This window comes from Lepidothrix coronata, unplaced genomic scaffold (assembly GCF_001604755.1).
Source record: "Lepidothrix coronata isolate B3197 unplaced genomic scaffold, Lepidothrix_coronata-1.0 Scaffold111, whole genome shotgun sequence".
Classification (NCBI taxonomy): domain Eukaryota; kingdom Metazoa; phylum Chordata; class Aves; order Passeriformes; family Pipridae; genus Lepidothrix; species Lepidothrix coronata.
In genome coordinates this window covers 65128-88235 of record NW_016690291.1, presented here as the reverse complement: position 1 = coordinate 88235, position 23108 = coordinate 65128, and the positions used below count along the sequence as shown (strand labels likewise).

Here is a 23108-nt window from a genome sequence, read left to right as displayed (position 1 = left end):
ATATGCTTCACTTCCACAGCATTTAATGAAATTTGAATGCCTAATTCTTCTGGGTTCTTTTAAAAACCCCAGTCCACATCACCAGATGCATAAACTATGACTGAATGCTTTCTTTTAACGTTTCCTAGTCACAGGGCAGATGAACCATTCCGTATGAATTATAAACTGCATTTACAACAACCAAGTAAAGTGCAGGAAGGCCTGGATTAACCCAAAATACAAGGGATGATTTGTAAAAGCTGTAGTTCCCGACTGGCTTTCAGAATGTAGAAGGCAAATGAATAAACACCAGAAGGCTGTTCTCAAAATAAATCAAAAATCCATTTCCAGAAACTTTAGAGCCTTTAAAATACTGACCTTACAGCAATAGAAACAGTGATACAAGAAATGCATATTTAACTTCTGCATCCTTTTGCATCAATGAATCCAAAACTGCTCTGCAAAGCGTGTGTAGATATTTTTGTCACAGGACAGAAGCTCTGTGAGCAACAACAGCCAAGAGGAAGAAGGGCTGGTGGTAGAGACCTTGCAGAGTAGCCGTCCTCCAGAGATGCACCAGGAACATAGGCACTCCGAACACCATCACCATAATTCAGGCTGACCTAGTTCAATTTATTCACTCTGAATAAACAACCTTAAAAGACAGAGGTTCTCTGACACCTAAGAAAGAAAATTCTCCTTCTGAGTTCTGTGTATCCTGTGGAGTTTGGGTATAGGAGGGTGATTTTTAGGGTTGGAGGCTGTTACAACACAGCCAGATGCAGAAACTCAACAGGAACACCATTCAGTGCACAAATCTGATGTGTCTTATGCATTTTTTTTCAGCACATCTCTTTTTTGAGAAATTGATTCTGATGGTTTGAATCAACACTTTATTAGCACACTCTGCTTCTTCATTTTGATAATTAATGGAAAGCTCCTAAAATGTTGGCTGAAACTTTTCCTAGGCAGATTTTTTTTTTTTTTTTTAGCTTGGCTTCGTGAGAAAATGAAGCTTGCGTGCATCACACTGTCTCCCTGTCATGTTTGTTCAGCTTCAACTGAACTGAACAGCATAGTCATTTTTAAAGTAGGAAAATCTTACAACAGACCTGTGCAACATTCAGCACATCATAGAAGGCAGCTCCCAAAGTCATTAATTTTGTTGCCAGTAGAGGAGAAGGGCAGTCGATTAGGTTCAGCTGGTAGCAGCTGCTGACCATGCCAGACACATACAGGTTGGCCACCTTGCATGCATGCATCTCCAGAACAGCATCTGCTGGGTCATTCCCAGTTGTTAGGCCAAGCAACAGTAGGCTAAAAGCCATGGAATAAAGAGGAGCTAAGGGAAAGTGAGGCATCTCACTATGAAGACACAGAGAGATTGGAGGGTACCACAGAAGAGGGCACTTCAGTGGGGCGAACATGAATGTATCACACCCCAAAAGAGACAAAACCAGAGCAAAACAGTTCTCATTAGTTCTGCCATTCAAGGAATGATCTGGATCTCCTGGGTTTTTCCCTTCATCTGTCTCAATCTATCTATCTCCAGTTCTCCAGCTGGACTTATCTTTGCTTGCAGCTCCTATGTACAAACCCCTATACAGGCACAAAGAGTTATAGATAAGTATTTATAATGGCCAGTCTTCACGAGCGAAGATTTGGGAAAGGTCATTGACCCTTCGAGCCTGCGCAGTGGATTTTTTAGGTGAGACCCAGCGTGCGCTGAACTGAGCCCACCCTTTAATCCTGAGGTTCATCTGCCGGGGCCGAGCAAGCTTGGACAGTGGCAGTGAGGGTCTCAGGACGTAGGTTTGTTTAGAGTGACCTTCTCTTAGATGGATGGCCTTACAGGGCTGATGAGCTCCATCTGCCCGGGGGGCTGGGAATCGAACCCGGGTCGCAGTGGTGAAAGTGCTGCACCCTAACCACTAGACCACCAGGGGCCCCAGATAAGTATTTAATCACCTGTGAAATGATGGGTACAGGATAAGTCCATGATTAAACATATATGTATCATAAGCCAATGTAATATGTGATGCAAACTGATGACTTATGATAAATCACAGAATAGATGGTTTATCATAGGTAAATCTGCAATATGCCAATATGTTTATTTACATAAGCACGTGCCAGTTCCACTTGCACACAAGTAGCAATTGAAAATGCGTCCCTTCGTTGGACCTACAAAAAGAATACATAAGGGCTCACATCAGAAGGAGGTTGCCTTTCCTTCACATGCTTAAGAAGAAAACATTTTGATGTTGATGAAACAGCAGATCTCTTTTCACAACTTTGCAGGATGACAATAGGTGTTTGCTCACAGCTTCCTGTAGAGAAAGTAGGACCTTTGTGAAGCACGAGTACTTTCACACATGTGCAACAGATAGTACTGTAAGACCAGACACCTGCCTGCACAGCCACAAGGCAGAACCTGGCAGACCTGTTCGCCTCTTAGGAGATGACAATATGGAGCCTGGTTTCCAGTACTTCCTGACATCCCTCTTTCCATTCAATGCCATTAGCAATTCAAAACAATAAGAAAACCAATTGTATCCTCCCTCTCTGATACTGCAATGTTAGTAAGGTTTCTTATTTTTCTTTGGAGGAGCAGTTTTTTTAAACAAAAGGTGGGGATTGCTGCAGAAGGAAAGTCAGGCTCAGAGGCAACGCTGCTGCAAGCACAACAAACCCTTTGTTAGCTGCTGCAGGCAGCTGGCAAAGCAGCATTCGAGAAGCCTGCGTGGCAGCTCTGCAACTCCATCAAGCATCCCCACTGGCATCAGCCCATTTTAAAAAAAAGAAACAGTATTTGTCACCTATAACACTTACTGCAGCAAAATTAAGCTACAATTCAGAATTTAAACCAGAACAGACAACCTGCTCTTTTGTATGATGCATAATGGTTCAGCCATTTACCATTGCTTTCCTCCTTGAGTTGGGTTATTCAAAAAAAAAAAAATTAATGTTGACGAAATTAAGCTACTAAGAATTCCAAAAATCTCTGATGCCTCTGCCCCAAGCTCCAGTGAGTTGATTATATCAGATATGCCCAAATGATCATAATTATGATCTCAGATATGCCTAGATGCTGTAATGAACAGGAAAGAAAAAAGAGCTCAAAGTCCTTGCTACCCTAACTTAGGGAGGAAATTACCTGATCCCCCAGTCAGATGGAAGATAGCAGCTACATAAAAGAGAGGTCTTCCCAGCAGAGAAGTGGCCCAGTCTCTCCAAGGTTTTATAACTAGCCATGCCTGCCCCTAAGGCTTCAGAGAAAAATGAAATTAAAAACCCCAGAAATAACCTAGGGAATAAGCTTCTCTCCTTCTGCAGGCAGCCAGCTGTAGCCCTGAAGCATAAGATTGGGGTTTTTTTAGTCACTGTCTTAAAGCAAAGCTGAGCATGTGGAACATGTTGAGGGCAATGAGAGCTCTCTGTTCTGTTCAACAGTTTATAAAAGAAGGGAGTGACAAAGCACAAATACAAGATCACAGATGTAAAGATTGCACAGAACAAATTACCTCTGCTGCCATCCACAGAGATGCTTCCAAGCCTTTTCCCAGAGTCAGATTAAAGTGTATCCAATTGGATTAAATTCCTAGCAATGGCAAATTTACCACCTACCTACACTGGGAAATTATTTCTACGTGTAATCACCCTTACTGCATCTTTATAGTGATTGAATTTTTTGAGCTTTGATTTCCAACCATTGGATCTGTTCTGGGTTTTTTTCTGCAAGACTGAAATCTATACTTGATTTAGTTATTCTTTTGTTCCTAATACATTTGTAATACCTTCTTATTGTCATAAACTCTACTGACCAGTAGTAATTCCTTATTACCTTTATTTTCTTTAAAAGTAATTTACATTGCGTAGATTCAATTTTCATTCCCAGTTATGCCCCTCTTTTCCATACTTAACATTGATTTCTTGTTTAATTATCACCTTTGTGCCTTCTTTACTAGGCTAGCTTTCCTCTCCAAGGTAACTTACTTGTCTGCTCATTAAAGCACAGCCTTCCGAATACCCAGCAGGATTTCCTTGAGAAGTCCCACTTTCTATTAAAACTCTCCCTTTTAGCACTCAGTTAGAGAAACAAGTTGTTCTGATGAACCAGTTGGTTTTATGTTTCACATAATTCTGCCTGGTGCAAAAAGTTTGTTTCCACAAAGTAGAGGTACCGCAGTTTCTCTGACTTTTTGGCAATCAGCAGCTGACACTGCTTGATGCATCACAAAGTCCAACACCAATTTATTTCATGCTTGATCCAGACATTTCCATATAGTGACAATATCACTGGGATTTTCCTAAGATTATATTTTTAGAAAATTTAAGTGGTTATTTTTCCAAATGTTGTTCAGAAGAAGTCCTTATTTTGGATTTACTGATGGCAATACATCTTTTCCTCACACATTGTGAACAAGTCCTAGAAAGAGGTGCTCTCCCACTGCATTAGAATGTGTCCCTGTGTACTTGTTCCAAATGCCCACCAGTCTACGTTCTGCTTTTCTGTTAGTGTAATGGATGCAAAATTTGTCCCATTTTCATTCTAGACCAGAAATTCGAAATTAATTACCCTCATTTAAAATTTTGAAATTGTTGGGGTTTTTTTTAAATCATCTTTAAAAGATGATATGGAAATATTATTCCCCTTTAACATATTAATTAAACTAAAGTTATCATTGTTTTTCATCCTTTGAAATCTGCAAGTACAATATACTGATATGAGTTCATATGAGAAATGAACTGGACAATTTGCATTGTGCACGTAAACTGCCAGTTGCCAGTGGTTTTGTGTGGCGGTTTGTTTGGGTTTTTTCATTCTGGTACTTGGATTGCAAATCAAATAAGACTAGCAATGAATATTGATCCACTTTTTATTACCCAGTACATCAAACATTATACCCAAGTTGCTTTTGTTAAAAAAACCTGCATTACTTTAAAATATTTTTAGATATTTCCTACATTATACCCAAGTTGCTTTTGTTAAAAAAAATGTGGTACTTTAAAATATTTTTAGATATTTCCTGGCTCCTCTAAAAGAAAACAAATAGATTCACTGTCTTACCACAAGTTACTATATTGTATAGATAAAGCTCTATGAAATACAAAAAGAATAAAGAGGCCCATGTGCCTTTTCAATGCAAAAAGTATTACAGTAAGTACCTTTAAAAAAAATTAAATTCAGGTAGCCCCACTTACTCACCAACACTGCCAAGGTGGAGCCATTCAGGCCATGACTAATCACTTAATTCCAGGCAAGTTCATTCACATCAAAGGAAAGTACCCAAATATAAAGACCTTGTATGTCATAAGAATCACACTGGAGTTGGACAAACAGTTTTTTCTTAAAGGTTTTGGGCAATGTTTGTGGACTTTTGCATTTCTGTATGGAGGGGAGGGGAGGGGAGAGAAGGGAAGGGGAGGAGAGAGGAGGGGAGGGGAGAGGAGAGGACGGATGAACCCCAAGGATGTATGACACCTGTAGTCCCTAGTGCAAGAAACATCAGAAGTATATTAAACAAAAATATCACTGTGGCAAGATGGGAATTTGAAGGAACCCCAGAATATGTTGTAGCTTGTTACAGCCTCCTCCTGAGAGCACAGCTCAGGGTTGTGAGCAACACAGGTCCAACTCTTCAAAAGACAGAAAAAACTGAAACCAGGTCTCCCACAGTGAGGGTGAAGGCTAAAGTCATTGAGCTTTAGGGTAAAACCCTTTTCTTCCAGAAGCTTTTTGAACTTCTGTGCCTTGTTTTCATTATATGTAGTCAAAAATGAAATTGTATTATTGGGGGTAAAAGGATCACAAGCTGAATACAAGCCAGCCTAATGCTCCTGTAGCAATGAAGGCAGAATATTATATCCCATCTTAGTCCCCTTACCAAAAAGGAGATATTAAAAAATTGGAGATATTCCAGCAGAGGGCCATCAAGTTGATTAGAGGACTGGCATATAAGAACTCCATCACGAGAGCAACCAAACCTTGAACAGGTTGCCCAGAGAAGTGGGGAAACTCCCCGGAAATCACCAGGCTTGATGGGCCCCTGATCAGCTCATCTAAAGTCCTGCTTTCAACAGCAGCCTGGGGCAGATCACCTCCAGAACTCCCTTCCAACTCAGGGTTTTCTATGATTCCATAACTATCAAAGTTTTGTTCTGACTAAAATACTCAAACCAAACAAGAAATACTCAATGCTACTAGAAATACATAATTTTCAGTTAGGACTTCAGACTGAAAATCAGACTTGCTGTATAGTTTTAGTTTAGTTTCATTAATGTGTTCTGTCTCCACTGAGGGCTTTCTAAGATACTGATATAAACTTTGTCAGTAAACATAAATATAAACAACTCACTGATTTTTGATGTCTTGTATGTTATGCCTTGAATTGTTGATAGGCATTTATTCAATGCAATCCTATTTACATATGAGCACTACATATTATATGCTGTTTCCTTGAACACTGTAGGAAGCAAACAGCAGGAGACAGTTTCCTTACTCACAGCTTCAAGCACCTCTTTCTCAGGGTCACATTACAAGCAGACCTCAGGCTGACGAGCTTCCTTGCTCCCTTTTCTGTCTATGTCTACAGTGCTCTGCCCCTTGCACACATCCACTCAACCACAATAAAATTGATCTTACTATTTTCAAGACATCAAAAAAGTTCCTCAGATAGTCTAGTTAAGGCTTTACCATGACTAGTGCAGTGCCTGCTCTGGAGAGAACATCCGAGGACTGGAAAACTATTTCTAACTAAAAGGAAATTTCAATATTTTGTTTTAGTGTGCTTGCACAGCAGGCCTGAAACAGTTTCAGAGTGATGGAGTGCAACTGCAAAACCACGCACTTGTACTCTTCTAAAACACTTACCTAACCATTGCACGACACTCTGCGAAGACCTCTGTGTTCTGCAGTAATTACAAAATAGATAACTTACAGAGTTCTACTGGTAGCCAGAACCAGACTCTTTCTTCCACTTACAATGTTTCAACAGTGAGCTCACATGAAAGAGTTTTTGGACTAATTCTACTCATTACCTTGGGTTGATATATTGGGTGAACATAGAGGGCCACGCTTTGATGAAAACAAAGAATCGGTACCAGGATATTTTACAGGTGAAAAGTAGGAAATTAAAAAAATGGCACAGCCATGCTTCCTCATAACCTGCTTTAATTTAATTCATGCCCACATAACTGATGTATGCCTCATTAATGATAAAAAAATTGGTTACACATGTTGAAACAAAAAGTAAACAATATTTACAAGAACGGAGACTGTATTTTCAACTCTAAAAGAAATCTTCACAGATAGAAAGAATATGAAGCAGGAGAGTAGCACTACCATTGCATGTAACACTACCCAGGGCAAACCCAAATATTCTGGTTATCACAGCAATGTATCACCTTGCTGCATCTCTCTAGTAAGCCTGCCTTGAAAAAGCATAAAATTCAATGAAGGCCCTGGCCCTTATAAGGTATTTCTCATAAAGGGCTTGTGACAAGAAATATGAAAACCAAAATTTCTCCATGCCTCAAAAGCAGCAAGGGGAGATCGTGCTTTTGTTCAGCTCGTGCTGTAATTCTCTCATTGCTGACAGCCCTAATGTCCTTACTCATGAAGAATGTTTGAAAACTTGAAAGAAATTACAAGAAAAACTGGTGATACAGAAATCCTGCCTTACGGTTAGAAACTAAAGCACTTCAATGAGATTTGCTTAACAACTAAAGAGGGCTGAGGTGCCTTGATCCCAGCCTTTAAGTATTTTCACTGAATACTGTCCAGTGCTAAAGGCTTTTTTAATTCAGCAAAGATTGAACAAGTTAAGTCAAAGCTAAATTCAGACCACAAATAAAACACTTCACCTGAACAGTGATGTTGATACAGATGTGGTGGACTCTTTGTTCTCTGAACTCTTTAAATATAAATGAGACATCTTTCTAATGAAGTTCACCTTAGTCTTCAAGCAAGACACACAGAGCAATGCTCTGTGGTCAGTGCTATGGCTGGACTGGATTATATCACCAAAATGATTGAGCTCTTTTTGTCTTAAAGTCTATGCAGTAATTACATTGAGACATGCTTGTAATTCACTCGAAGCACATTTAGAAAATAATTATTAGTGTTACTACATCCTTACTGACATACTGAAAGTTATTTTCATGTAAATGAGCTGCTTTTGTAGACAACATTTTGACTACTGTCCTAGGACTCACATATTTAAGGAACTACAGTTTAACTGGGATATAGGAAAATTCACATATAGAAAATTTAATGGCTTATCTGCTTGGTGCTAGCTGCAGAAGTCACACCAAGACTAAAAAGTATTTAACTAATTCTCCAGTGTCCTATTTGCCTGAAACCCCATCTACTTTTATGGGAGCTAAGAATCTCTAATATTCTACCAGTGTTTAGCTATTGGGCATATTAGTTTATGAGGCTCAGAAAAGAACAAACCTTGTTTCTTAACCTTTCACTAAACTCCTCACAAACTCAAACACTGGCGAGAGAATAAGAACAAAAATGCATATGAGTGTTATCAGGAAATGTATATATTTATTACTTTCCAATTTCCCCAACTCTTGGCAACCATTGAATTTTCATTATTTTCATTGATTTGATCAACTTCTTTTTAGTTCAGAACATGAATAAGCTGAAAAGTGAAGAGCCAAAATAAAGTGCTCTTTCATAAAGCATTTGTCTCCATACAGAATTCACCAGCATAATTACACTCCTATAGTCTGATGGGATAACTCCTCATGTGGACGCTTAAATTCTACAGGCATTCACAAAAGATTAAAAAGCATCCAAAAGGTATAATTATACCACTATAGTCTCTGGTAAATTTCCTCATATAAAGAAGACCTTTCAATGTTGAAAAAAAAAAATTATTTGGGAGGAAAAAAAGAAAGGAAAAGTCCCTCAATTTCCTAATGTAGAAATATTATGAGGTTTTCTGCTCTTTGGTTACAACATATTATATAAGCATGCACAAAAAAAAAAAAATTACAACTATGAAAACAAAGGTTCCTTGGATGATTCATTTTGACTGACCAGTGGTCAAAGAACATTGACCTGAAATGATATCACAATTATTCAAGGTTATTTACCAAGGTTTGGGAATTTTTAAAGATCTGGGTAATTTTTCCTTTTAATATCATGGGTACAATTGATTTGTGGCATACGTGTTCATCAGTTCTGCAAAGCAGCTTCTGTAAGCTATACTTAAGCAGCAAACTGGTTTGTGCCACTGCATAAAAATGGATCTGAGCTCTCAATGCCATAATGAGAGATGAAACGACAGAATTACAGCAGGTTTTGTACTCAATGTATAACAGATGAACATAATAGATCTGCTTTTACTCTAGTTCCTTCACCTCGTAGCTATATGGTTAGAAAGCACAACTTCCAGTGCTCAGATCTAGAATCCAGTTAGATTTTGTAAGTTTCACCTAACTTACAAAAAAATTAAACATATGAAGATAGAGGAGCTAATGGCTAAGGCATCCAAACAACCATAATTCTTTTAAGTAAAACTGTGCATAAAGGGTTAAAAAACTTAGAGTCTGCTGAAATAAACTAAATTTAACTCCACAGTTCCCTCAGGTTCTCATTATAAAAGTAAATTAAGGTTGTCTGGGTGGCTTTTAATGTGTGTTTTCTTTTTTAATGTACTTCATTTTATTGAAGTGCAATATTTTCACTACATTTTCTCGGTTTCAATTTATTATTTTTTTATAGCTAATGCACTTCTAAAATATTTTAACATTAATATTCTAATACATTTAGCTTTTACATGGTTTCTTGGCAGGGATTTTTCTTGGATTTCTTTACAATTATTAAACATGTTATACATGTACATTAAGAAAGAACTACACGGTTTAGTAACCAAAATATATAGGGTGAAATCAGCGTATTGCTTTTCAGTGTCTCTGTATCATCATAATAGCATGCACAGTCAAAAGTCATGAAGCTTAACATTGATTTACAACTGATCATTAGATCAGAGATGTAAATTATTATAAGAGGACTCAAGACTTCTTGTTTCTGAGTCCCAGCTATAGCTAAGAATATTTATGAGGAGGGAGACCAGCAGGAAAATAAGTGAAAGTTTTGGTACAGTAACTCTGCACTGATCAGAAGTGTAAATTAGTAGATTAAAAAAATCCAAAACAAACAAAAAATCAGGGGTGGGAAGGTAGCTGGAACATGACTAAAACCAGCTAAGTATTGAGAGAGCCTTAATTTGTTGTATGGCAGAGCCGAGTTCAACTCCCGGCCTGCCCCTTCTCCCCTCCAGAGGCAGAGCCTTATTGCTGGGACAGTCTCATCATTCCAGCTGTGGATGCTGAAGCATTTCTTAAAAGATGCCACACACTCCCAGCAAAGGGGAAGAAGAGCATCCTACCCTCAAGCAAGCTGGCTGTTCCCTGATCAGCTGACATCTGATATCTCAAATGGCCAGCCCAGAGTTGTTGACTCCACCTTAGTTACTAGACATATCATCATAATTAGTCACAATGATATAGTTAATGGATTTTTTAATTTTAATCTGCATTTCTTCAACTCTAGACCGATTAATTTTAGTTCTATGCTGAATCTGAAGTCTGTACTGCTAATTTCTGAGATAATTCCATATTAATTAAAGCAGCAAATTTCTTACAGAATCTGTTTAAAATAATTTTATTGAAACGGTGGGTGGTGGTGTAAAATTAGTGAGCATCCATCTTACAGTCAAAGAGAAAATAAGGTCAAGTACCAGAGACTATATTTTCACATATAAATCAGATAAGTTGCCTTTTCTTCTCATATAACACAGATGCTATGGCTCAGAAGCGGAACATCTTCCTCTATCACCTTTTAGAATTCAAAAAGTATACTTTAATAAACCTTCTTGTAGCAATTTAAAGCACTATTTTTAATAGACTACTAGGGTACAAACATATACTCCTCTGTACAGTCCTGCAGAGGGGCAGACACATTTGCTTCCTCCTGCTGCATCTGCGATAAGGGCCACCTACAGGATTCAATGAACGCTACTTCAAAGCCTCCTTGCTCAAAAATTTCCAGAGTCTCTCTGGGTCTCCTACCTTGTCTCCTACATACAGTCAGACTAGAGCATGCAACCCTTCAGAACAGATTATTCCATCACTGGAAGCACCATACAGTTATTCTTAGCACAAGTCAGTTACACGAGTTTCTGGAGACCTACCCAATGATCACTGAGATCATTCCTTAAAATTTCAATGTGCCTCCTACACCACAGTATTCAGGTACATAAATATACACTGAACATTCATGCAATTAGTAGAAATGTCTCATGCATTCTTTAAAGAAGAACCCAAACTTACTCCCAGAGCTGTGAACAACACCTTCATGTTTGGTAAATAGCAGCAGCTGCATCTGCACAGTGCACAGGAAAGGAGATGAGAAAATACCAGGTTCTGGTTATGGCTGCACAAACTCCTGCACAAACTCTTCTGCTCACAATACATAGGAAAAACAGCAGTAAAACCTTAGCATCCTCTATCCTTAGAATATTAGTTATATTCTAGTAATGTAATCAAATTAACCAGCCATATTATAAGGCCTGATAAAAACACTATCTGATATGCAAGTACACCAGAAACAATGCAAGCTTTAAAACCTTAAAAGCCATTTTGAGAATCAAACAGAGACTGACAGTATCTCTATTTTGTAGTGCCAACTTTTTGACTTTGCATTTGTCATAAAACATATGATGGTGTTGGCAGCAGTTCCCAGTTAGCACTGGTCCCCTTTGTGAAAACCACTGCCTAAACAAAGAACTAGATATGGTCTCATCCTCAGCAAATTTGAAGTGTCTCTGTTCCACTGGTGAATTACTGCTATCCTGGACAGTAGGTGGAAAGTGTACAGGATTCTGAGGCACACAAAAAATAAGCTCTTCACAGTTTTTTAGGCTGTACACATGAGCCATTCTATCACTTTTCAGCAACTCCAGCTTATATTATATCTACAGACTTACAGTAAGATGAGATAGTCACAGTATTTAAACCTTCAAACAATCTACACTGCAAATCTGCCAGCCTCCTGTTCCTCAGAACGTTTCATCTCAGCTAAAAATTATCAGTTCAGAGGGATAAGAGCATAGAGGTATACAGCTGACTGTAATGCATTCCACCAGACAGCCTTTATGAATTTTTTAGCTGAACTTTCTTCTGTCCTTGTTGTTCTTGCCAACCACATGCAGAACATTTTAGAGACAACAGCAATTCCTCGGAGGTTTACATGCACTATTCAATTCCCGACAATAAAAAATAAAAGAAACCCCTTTTTTTCAACTCAGTTTCATCCATATTTTCCTTCATCCTAAATTACAACTAACATTCAGCACTTGCACTGCATAGCTGAGAAGCTAGCAGAAATTGCCACATTCAATTAGCACAGCAGAAGCAGCAAACTAGAAATAGGATTTCATTCACTTTAATTCACTAGTTGGTTGCCATAAATACTCGTCTGTAAAACATGGAATTCTGAATACTCCACAGACATTATTTTCCTTTCATGATGATGTTTGTTTACTTTGGCAGTGATTCTCCTGGGAGAAACTCTAATGACTTCCACTACCAAAAAAACCCCAAAACAAAAAGAAACAGAAACTGCCACTAGCAAGCAAGAAAATATTAGTCTAATGTGCTGGTTAAACTCCAGGGTACAAAGGAGAAAAAACAGAGTAAATCACTGCTTTGCATTCTTGTGACCAGAACCCATATCCTTCAAGTCCAGCAGGCAGCACAGCTCTCATGATGGAAGTCAGGCTTTGAATAAAGGAAGAAAGCTGCCCATCTCCTGTGAATTTTAAGATTTTAAGATTTTTAGCCTTAAAAATAAACAAACAAAAACATAATGTGGGAGTGGGAATAAGAGAACAAAGCAAACCATCTCAATCCCTGGTGTTAATTTTCTCCCCTGCTTTTAATTTCATTTCAACACACAGTAATCTAACAGAAGTTTTTTTACCCAGTTTTGCTATATTTGGATGATTCATATTTTTTCTTTTAATGAGAAAAAACACTAGGAGAAAAGATAAGCTACTGTGATTCAATGGACTGCTCACTGCTGAGAAAGACTTACCTACCTCCTTCCTAAGGATGCATGACTATTTTCAGAGTTTAAAAAAATCAAGGAAAAAAAACAGTGAATGAAGCACATTGATATAAATCTACAGACCTCTTTTTCCTGTGAAATGTCAAACCTCATAATCTGCTTTTCTATATGAATAACCTGTAGTCTCAGACTATTTACCATGTTTCCATGGGAGGAAGAAGTCATTAACAAAAATCAACTTTAAGGTTAAGAGGAAGCAGCTCTAGCAAAAGTAGGAGAATCATGTATTTTAGTTACCAATTAGAACAATGTGCTGTTCCTGGAATGCATATGCAAGCCCATTTCAAAGTTTAAACTAAGGAACAAAGTAGATACATGTCAAAAACCACAGGACAGCAGACTGTGTACTTCCCTAAACAGCCTGATCATAGGGAAGACTGAGCAGATCTCTTAGCAGAGTCCTTGCAAGCAGTGCAGGACAGACACAGTTACCTAAACACAGATGGCTGACAAAGAGCCCAGGAAAAAGAGAAGATATGGAAAGGGAGAAGGAGAGGTAAAACAGCAAAGAGAAAACAAGAAACTGATTTTTAAAATGCTGATTTCATTTTTATTTGGGGGGGTTGTTTGTTTGTTTGTTTGCTTGTTGGGGTTTTGGTGGTGGTGGTGCTTGTTGTTGTTGTTTTGTAGCTGCAGAGCTTTGGAAAAGAGGTCAAACAGAGTAGTAAATCACTGTAAATGGTGAAAGGCCTATAAATATTGTGGGCTGTGGAAAGAGCAATTTGTTGCGTTACAAGCAGCCAATAAGTCTCTGTGCTGAGCCTCTCCACAAAAGGTTTTTTGAAGTTAGTACTATCTGTAACCACACTTATTTTTAACTGTAACATGAAAAAAAAAATCATCAAAAAAGCTGGTTTTAGTATTGGAATGAAAGCAAAGATACTTTCCATGTGTACATCTAATTGCAGCCCATATCAAAATCACAGCCACTGTGATTTTCCAACTAGCTAATAGGAGGGAAACAGCAGATTCTAGCAGTAGTCAGAGCTATTTTCTTTTGTATATGTTAGGCTCCTGATATTCTGATGTTCACAAAATTCAGCACTCAGTGGATGATGCAGAACACTGGACAAATCAGATGATCATTGTCTTTCAGGCACCAACAAAGCCAGGAAACCTGTCAGCCCCAGCTCTGCCACAGGTGGAGGCCTCCCAGGTGAAGTTGATGTCTGGCACATTTGTTGGAACGTATACACAGAAGCAGGTTGATTAATGGCTGCAAAACCCATAACTTATGTATATTTGGTTCTACTTTACTGACAGCAACATCTGTTTTTTTCAATTTACATATTACGTACAGTGACATTGCATATGGCTTGGCATTTGTAATGTTTGTTGTCTAGGCTTAGGAACTCATCACAGCTCCACAACTCTCTGGTTTCTTCAAGTCATTCAGATGAGGTAGGGCTCTGCCAGCATGCTCTCTTCCTTAAGCAGTTTCTCTTCAGTGACTTTTAGGGAACATGAAGTCCAGTCATCCCAGGATACCCTAAGGTCTGGAAAGGCATATTGAGGGAGTTCTTGTGTTGTAAATGGTTGAGGTACCTGAAAGAAGCATTATACATGCTTAGCTTGTTCTTACATATTCATTTAGGCATCTGTTTTTAGATGCTATTAGCTTACAACTGGCCTAATCCAAAAAACCTCTCAAGCTTTCCTTAGAAAGGGGCAGCTAAGATAAATGAAAGCAGGAAGGAATAAAAGGATTACAGGAGAGAATAAAACGTTAAAGCAAGAGGGTGTGAAGGCAAAATGGTCAAAAATCAAGAAACTTGGGAGTGGAGAGAGAAAGCAAACTGCCAAGGACAGGCCTCAGCACTTCTTGATGGCACCAAGGTGCCAGTTAAGAGACTTCATTTGGTGGAGGAGAAGCCAGAAGCTGTGGCCTCAGCATACACCAAGGGGTCTCATATCTGAGGCAGAAGAGCCTGAAGGATTCTCGGTTTGACTCATTCTTGCTTGTATCCAAAGTCAAGAAGTGTATGCCACAAGACCAATAAGCACCAAAAACCTAGTGGATTTTGCACCAATATAGCCAGAACCTTTCCTCATAATCAGCAGAGAGAGAGAGAGATCAGGTTTCTCTCTCTAAAAGTACCTGCATCAGGATAGGCTGAATCATCCTTTGGTAGCACCTGTCCTGTGTTTGAAGAAGATTAGGTAGCTAATGCAGAGCGGACACTTCCTTTTCACATGGTTAAAAATAGATGAGATTCACCCCATGAAAGTTGTTTTAACAAACACACTGATTGGGGTAGGTGGCTACCATGGTAGAGATAAGCTGGCATGAAGGATGTGAGTGCTCCTGTCTTTCAGTCAATTTAAAAAGACTACTACATCATATATGCCAAGATGGCTGTTTTGAAGGAAGAATTGCTAGAATTTGGGCTTGATTTAAACGTGAGGGACGGAAAAGCTGACTACTCACAAAAAAACCCTCAAATGAATGATTTCCTATGCACTTTGTAGAAATAGGCGGCTGGTTATAGAAGAGACACGGAGAAGCATTGCTTCCACCCTTGCTAGACGCTTGAGAACGGCCCAAGTAGAGGACAGCTTCTGTTCAGGCTTGCACACAACCGAATGTCAGGTGTATGACATGGACACAAAGGGAAGCCAGATGCTACCAGTTCTGCAGCTCACCAAACTAATGTTTATGAGGACTGTGCTGTGAAGCAACTCACTACCCAGAGAGGAACCATTACTTGGCCGGCAACATTTAATCAGCATGTGATCATCTGCAGGGCCTTGGTCTGCACTCTGGATTTTTTTTAACCCTCGTAAAACAGACGGCTGCAGAGTTCCTGAAACAGATGCCAACATCATGAATAATTCTGGAGTGTTAAGTCATAATGCAGCAAAGATAAACATATATCAATTATTTTTCTATGCTGCAAATGTATTTTCATCCTGCAAGATGGCTTGGATACCCCAATACATATACCCACACAGGTTCACAATCACATCAGACATGACTGCAAATGCCGAACCGATTCTTTTCCCCCTCTACATTTTTTATGTATATAGCAAACACACACAGATTTAACAAATACGAATTGTTACATTGAGTGAGACCAAAGGTCCATGGGGCAGGCACGAACGCAGCCATCCAGTCAGACATTGGGCATGGATGGATGCCTAGAGAAAAGTACAACAGGTCAAGCACATAATGACACTTCCCTTGTGTACTCACACATTCAACAGCTGTTTACAAATTCTTTCACTACTGAGCTACAGCTTCTCCAGAGCACAAAGGGAGCTTGCTCGTTTCAGTCTTTTCAGGGGTATATTCATCTGTATCAACAGTATATTTGCATGTGCCAAATTATTTATTCGTTTGTGCTTCCAGTGGATGGAAAGGGTAAAACCCCACCTTTGATACTGGAATATCTCAGAAGGCACAACCTTGTGCCACCACACCCCAATACGGGCTGTGTCCCAGCTCGCGTGGGTGTCTGACGAGCCCAAGAAACAAGGCTTGCTGGCAGACCCTGGGCGCGTGGGGACGAAGGGGTGACCAACCCAGGTGCCCGGGAGCTCTGGCACCCCTCGCTCCCCCACGGGCAGTGACCCACCCGCACGCCCGACGGCGGGACAACATTGGCAACACGGGCACACGGCGGGGCCGGGCCGGGGGGCGGGGCCGGGCCGGGGGGGCGGGGCCGAGCGGGGGGGCGGGGCCTCGACACCCGGCCCGTCTCGTGCCGCCGCGCTCGCGCTCCACCCGCCCCGCCCCGCCCCGCCCCGCCCGTGGCGCGCGGCCGTGCGTCAATGCAAATAAGCGGTGCGCGAGGTGAAGGGGCGGGCGCTCCCCCCCGGCCCGAACGAGCGCCTGATGGGATCGCAGGCGGCGGGAGAAACCAGCGTCCCGGCTTCCCCCCGCACTATCTGTAGGGATGAAAGCCAGTGGCACCCGCCGGCGCAAAACGAAATAAAATCGTTTTGTTTCAGGTGCGTCTCGCTTAACGATACAAAGGTCGCCGAAGCCCAGTGATTGCCTTGCTCGCCCATAAGGTTCGCAGAGCTGCCACCTCCCTTTCGCTTGCAGTGGTAGCGCCCACACGGCTCGTCGTCGCCGGGGGTGAACGAGGGGAGGGGCGAGTTCCGAAGCTGATGCATTATTCATGAGGAGGTGGGGCCACACGACTCATTACCAAGGTCGGGCGGACAGGGGCCGGGTCTGTGACGTCACTGTGACGAGTGTTCCGGCGCTCTTAAGGGCGCCGCGGCGGCCCCCGACCGGCAGCGGGGCGGGGGCGGTGGCCGGGCTGGGGGCAGCAGCCTCGCTGAGGAGAACGGGTCGCCTGCCCTGTGGAGGTACCGGCGGCCTCCCCGCCTTCCCTCCCTCCCCGCCAGTGCCAGGCCCAGGAACGCCCCGCTCTCCCCCTGCGTCGCGGTGTGGCGGCTGGGGGATCGGACGGAGGAGTTGGTGTCCGGGGACAGTGACCTGTCCGGGCGGATTCCTGACCTAAGCGGATTCCCTGTGGGTGCGACTGTAAGCGGGAAGGGCCGCCCTACCGGGGGTCCCGATAAATGAAAACGAAAAAGAAAATATCTGATAAAAATGGGCTCGTTATCGAAAAGCTGCGGTATTTTTAAAGCAGTACAGTGGCGCTGATGGCAAAGAAGAGGGCTTTATTCTATAAATTAGCTATTTTCGGACTTACATAGTGGCTTGCGATAGGCGGGTATTTAAACACCCCACCCCCCCCGTCCCATTTCTCCACAAAGATTATTAATTATCTTTGTCTCTGGTGTGCCGGGGTGGGGGCTCACCCCTGCGCCGAGCCGGTGTCAGGGGAGCTCCCGCAGGCGGCCGCCCCCAGCCCCTGCCCCCTGTCCTGCCCTCGCCGGAGCGGCCGCAGCCGCCTCGTTCCTCCTTCTCGTCCTACCCCTCGCCGCCCGCTGTAGCCGGTTCCCCTGGCAGCGTGTCCGCCGGGTCGCCCCTGCCCTCTCTGTTTTCCCTCAGCGGCCGCTGCTGCGCATCATCAAAACATGCAGGATGAGCTGCTCCTGGGGGTGACACAGCAGCAGCAGCCAGGCAGCGAAAGGCTGAGCAGCAGCCCCGCGTCGGGACACCCCCCTTTCGGCCACCCCTCCTCTGACTTTAAACCCTGTCTCAGCCCCCACCAGGATTTAAACAAGCAGCAAGCGCAGCAGCCACAGCCGCCGCCTCCTCAGCTGAGCCAGAAGAGGAAAGAGTTTAAGCAGCAGCAGCAGCTCAGCAGCCCAGCCCAGCTCGGCAGCAGCCACCCCCTGAATAACCACCACCCCCCAGACTATCATCACCACCCCCCTCAGCAGCAGCAGCAGTTCAGCCACCCCACTGACAAGTACCAGCAGCAGGAGCACAGGCAACAGCAGCAGCTCCAGCTCCTCAGCGCTCACCCCCTGGAGCCGCCGCGGACGGGGGATCACCCGCACCACCGGCCCCTCGGCCCCGCCGAGCACCAGGGCGGTGCGGACAGGGGGGGTTCGGAGCGCCTCGCCCCTTCCTGCCCGGGGGGATCGGCGTCCGCGGACCCCAATGTGGGGGTGGCCGCCGCCTCCTGCGTGAATCCGCCTCCGTCTCCTCATCTGCAGGCGAGAGCCAAGCTGCCCCCCATGGAGTCCCCCCCGAACAGCCACTTACTGGGCAGCCCCGGGAACCTCCTGCCCGGCGGGCTCGGCTCTGGCTTCAGCAGCCTGCAGAGCTCGGAGATCCCCAGCCCCCATCACCAGAGCGGGGGCGGCTCCTCCTCGGCGGCTTCCCCTCCTCCTCCGCCGCTGCCCGGCTTCGGCACCCCCTGGTCGGTGCAGACCTCGTCGCCGCCTCCGCAGCAGACGCAGCAGCCTCCGGTCTCCAGCGGCGGCGGCGGCGGGCAGATCAGCGCGATGCCGCCCCCGAGCCCGGAGTCTGAGACCAGCTTCTATCCGGGGATCCCGTCATCGATCAACCCCGCTTTCTTCCAGAGCTTCTCGCCGGTGTCTCCTCACAACCCCTGCGCCGGGCCCTTCAGCAGCCCCTTCTCGGCCGCCGCCCCCCCGCCGCCGCCGCAGATGAATTTACCTCAGCAGCAGCAACAGCAGCAGCAGAACCGGAGATCCCCTGTGAGCCCCCAGCTCCAGCACCAACACCAGGCGGCGGCGGCCGCCGCCGCCTTCTTACAGCAGAGAAACTCCTACAACCATCACCAGGTATCGGGCGGGGAGCGCAGGGCGACTGGGAGCCCCAGGGAGGGAGGGGGACGCGAGGACAGGACGGGGGCGCCGCTGCCCTCGTTTCGCTGGTCGCGGGAGCCGGGCGACTTCGCCGCCGGCGCCGGGCGAGGCTGCGCGGCGGTGACAGCCCGGCGGGACCGCCGTGGCGGCGGCAGGGCGGGGCCGGCCCAGCGGGAGGGAGGGGGGGAGGGCACCTGTGCCCCCCGCCCGGTGCGGGCCCGGGCGGCCGGAGGGGTCGAGCCGGAGAAGTCTGCGGGCAGCGTCCGCTCCGCGCCCGGCCGTGCTCCCCGGACGCTCCGGGTGGCAGGTGCCGGAACGGCCCTTCGGCCCCGTCCTCTGCGCTACTGCCGGCACTCCTCGGTGCGCCGTCGGCTGTCCAGGGACGTCGGTTTTTTCGGGACGAGGGGAGAATGATCTTTTAAAAGAGCGCAAACGCTCCTGTTGGTGTCAGGGACTCTCGCCGTGAAAACGCCCCCTCGTCCCCCGCGGCGGGCGGGCTGTCCCCGAACAATGAGCCTGACAGCTCCGGCCGGCGCCGCCCCCGCGCAGCCCCTTCCCCGGCCTCGCACCGGCCCTCGGCCGGACGGGCGCAGGTCACCGGGAAGAGGTTTTGGTGCGAAAGCTGACGCCGTGCTGCTCTTTCAGCGGTTTTGGCTGACGTTGCTTGAATGTGTGTCTGAGGACAGCGCTGTTTCAGGTTCCCATACTTCTGTGACCGATTTTTATCAAGTTGTGTCGCGATCCCGTGTTAAAAATGGAAGTTTATGTTTCTTTCTGGAACAAAATACTGTAAGAAATCAGAGAGAAGCAAATCTATGTTAATGTCACCAGCAATTGCATTATAAGCCCATCTTGCTGTGATTATTTGCTCAGTTATGAAAGGCTGGAGTTGTATAGGCCTCCTTTAATTTTTTTTTTGTTCTAGTATTAAATCCTGTCAGTTTTAATCGGTAGAGATCAATTTGTATTAGAACTGGAATAGCACATTAAGTATACCTATCCAACTACTGATTCTAGTGCATCACCATTTGAAGCTAGTTGTCCTTAACGTCTATAATAACCTTCTTCAAACAAATTCCAAAGCAATTCTCCAGCAGTGAGGTGTACAGGAATTTTCTCTCACTTACAAGTTGTAGGTATACTTAAACAGTGCCATGACAGCATAGCTAGCAATATTAGAGGCTTGTTAACATTTGGCATTATCTCTTAAGGTTTGTTTCACAATAGAGTGCCTGCCTCTCCCAAAATTCCAACCCAAGTATTCAAGTTTTACAACATAATTATCTATAATTATATAGAATGTGATGTTTTCCTGATTACTTGACCAAGAATGGCTTTAGTAGTTTTTTAGTTTGTTTTCTGGGGTTGGGGGTAAGGGAGATGTTGTTATAACTTTAGCTTTCTGTCTTCATAAATTCTGTTTTATCTAATGCATAATGTATTGACATGCTTTAAATTTTTAAGTTATTAGAATTGCAAGCTGAGGGTTGCTTACTGCTAAGCTTAGAGATAAAAGTACTGTATTTTCACTTAACGGAACTGAATTTAGATTTATCACACGCCCCCATTCCATTTCTATGTTTGAGAAAAAACCTTTCCAAGAACAGTCAGATTTGAGAATGCTAAAGATAAATACGGTTCTTCACTGTCAGTCAGGCTCAGTGGGTCCACCTCTTGGTAGTATGACAACCACTATAGGTCATTTTCTAGCACAAGTTGTGGCTTAGGAATAACAAGTTATTTTAAAAACCTTCCATCTAAAAACTGCTTCTGTTTTCATGTTGGAGAATATAGGGTACTTGTTAGATACATGTGCATCTAGGTAAGATAGACCACCTGTAGACAAAAAAAAAAAAAAAATCTCCAAAAAAAATTGCAGACTACATCCTGCAGAATACCAGATTCATTACTCCAGAAATTACTCCATTTATTACTCCAGAAATATTAGAGCAGGGGCTTCAGAATAATGCGTTTTAATGTGGAAATGTTAAGATAGCTTTTCAAGCGGATTCTCTGTACAATAGTCAGTACTCTTTTTGCTCTTATATGGTAATACTGAGACAATGATATTCAAAATACGGGAGGGGGGATTAAATCTGTCATTTGAATTCTAATTTTTAAATTTCTACTAACTAGTGCAGTACTATTCACTGAGTAGAAATAATTCTTATTAGTAGAAATATAAATTGTGCTTTAATAATAATTTTTAAGTTAATCTCTTTGAATTTCTTGTGTTATTTTAATGTATGATAAATTGGTCTCAGGATTTTTTGTAAGTTGGTTTTACACCCTGGAATTGTTCTTTTACATATTTTTAAGGAATGCTGCCAGTTACTAAAATGATAATCTAAATTGCTTGCACAAGTACTGTGGGGTTTACTGGGGGGATGTATGAAGAAGTAGGAATTACTTCTTTTCTTTTTTCTGTTAATGAAGCTGTGTTTTCTTCCTTGCCTCAGGAATTAATTTACATGTTGTCAGGAAAGAGTGGTTAAGAGAAATCTCTGCACATTGCTTGCATGGTGGTTGGTTGTTTTAGAGTTTGTTGGGGGTTTTTTGGTTGGTTTTTTTTTTTGGTTTTTCGTGGAAAAACATATATTTTCAAAATAACGGAAATTAATCTTTTTTTTGGTTTTTTTGGGTTTTTTTAGCCTCTTCTGAAGCAGTCACCTTGGAGCAATCAGAGCAGCGGCTGGAGCACAGGAAATATATCTTGGGGAGGAATGCATGGCAGAGACCATCGTAGAACTGGAAACATAGGAATTCCAGGAACTATGAACCAAATCTCTCCTTTGAAGAAACCCTTTTCTGGTAATGTCATAGCTCCTCCTAAATTTACTCGCTCCACTCCATCACTGACACCAAAATCGTGGATTGAAGATAATGTTTTCCGAACTGACACCAACAGTAATACTCTCCTTCCTTTGCAGGTAAGGATGGTATGTAGCCAGTGTGTTCATAGACTTGCATAGCATTTTGACTTGGTTCATTTTTAATGACAATTAAACAGTAGTTGCAGCTCTGCTACTTGGTTTGAAAATTGTATGTTTCTATATTATTTTTAGTCTTAAATTTTAACTAATCTCCATGTTTTCAGTGTAATCAGCAGTATATGATTCTCACCTTTAAATAAGAATATTGACTGTCAAGAAAGATAGAAACTGTAGGCAGTGATGAAGCAATAAAACAAAATATGTTTAATCCAACAAGTATTTTCTGACTATGGTAATGCTCATATTCTTATAAATCCCTTTAGACCTCAGTATTTTTTTTTGTTTACTTGTCCTTGTACATAGATTTTCTTACTTCCGTAGATGACTCTTGAGTCTTCGACATGTTCGTCCTTTGCTGGTGTTCTAGGCTGACATTTGCATGTTAGTGAGATCTTTTTCCTCCACACTTTAGCACCTTTTATGTTTTCTTTTATCTGGAAGCCCTGTGACTTAGAAGTGTTAAACAGGAGGATGTGTCTTAGAACTAAAGATCTGGGTTCACCTCCTGAATTTTTCCAGTGACATCTTATGTGACTTTAGGTAAGTCACTTAGCTCCAGCCTCAGTAATCTCCTGGTAAAATGTAAGAATGGGAAAAATAACCTATATTGATTTAGTTATTCCTTGTTAGCAGAGGCCTTTCATTCGTGACCACATTTGAATTGATAAAGCTGTATTTGCATGAATTAGCAATCTAATCCTTATGTAGCTGTAGTGGCAAAAGGATGCTCCTTGGGACCAGATGTCCCACTAGAGTTCCTGTTTCTCTTGACGTTTTGCTGGCAG

General features: G+C 42.9%; 1 protein-coding gene across 6 annotated transcripts in view; it reads left to right on the top strand.

Annotated features, from left to right (window-relative positions):
* The first annotated feature begins 16943 nt into the window (after positions 1 to 16943).
* The window catches only part of CPEB2 (cytoplasmic polyadenylation element binding protein 2), a 54284-nt gene continuing 48119 nt past the window's right edge, over positions 16944 to 23108 (top strand). For 3 of the 6 annotated variants that reach the window (XM_017824532.1, XM_017824533.1, XM_017824531.1), the window contains exons 1-3: positions 16944 to 17080; positions 18253 to 19306; positions 21982 to 22260. In XM_017824532.1, the coding sequence (XP_017680021.1) occupies positions 16965 to 17080; positions 18253 to 19306; positions 21982 to 22260 (1449 nt within the window). In that variant the 5' untranslated portion in view covers positions 16944 to 16964. Of the gene's footprint in view, positions 17081 to 17359; positions 17447 to 18252; positions 19307 to 19929; positions 20028 to 21981; positions 22261 to 22781; positions 22864 to 23108 lie in introns of those variants that run through there. The other 3 variants (XM_017824534.1, XM_017824535.1, XM_017824536.1) reach the window with 3 other exon arrangements.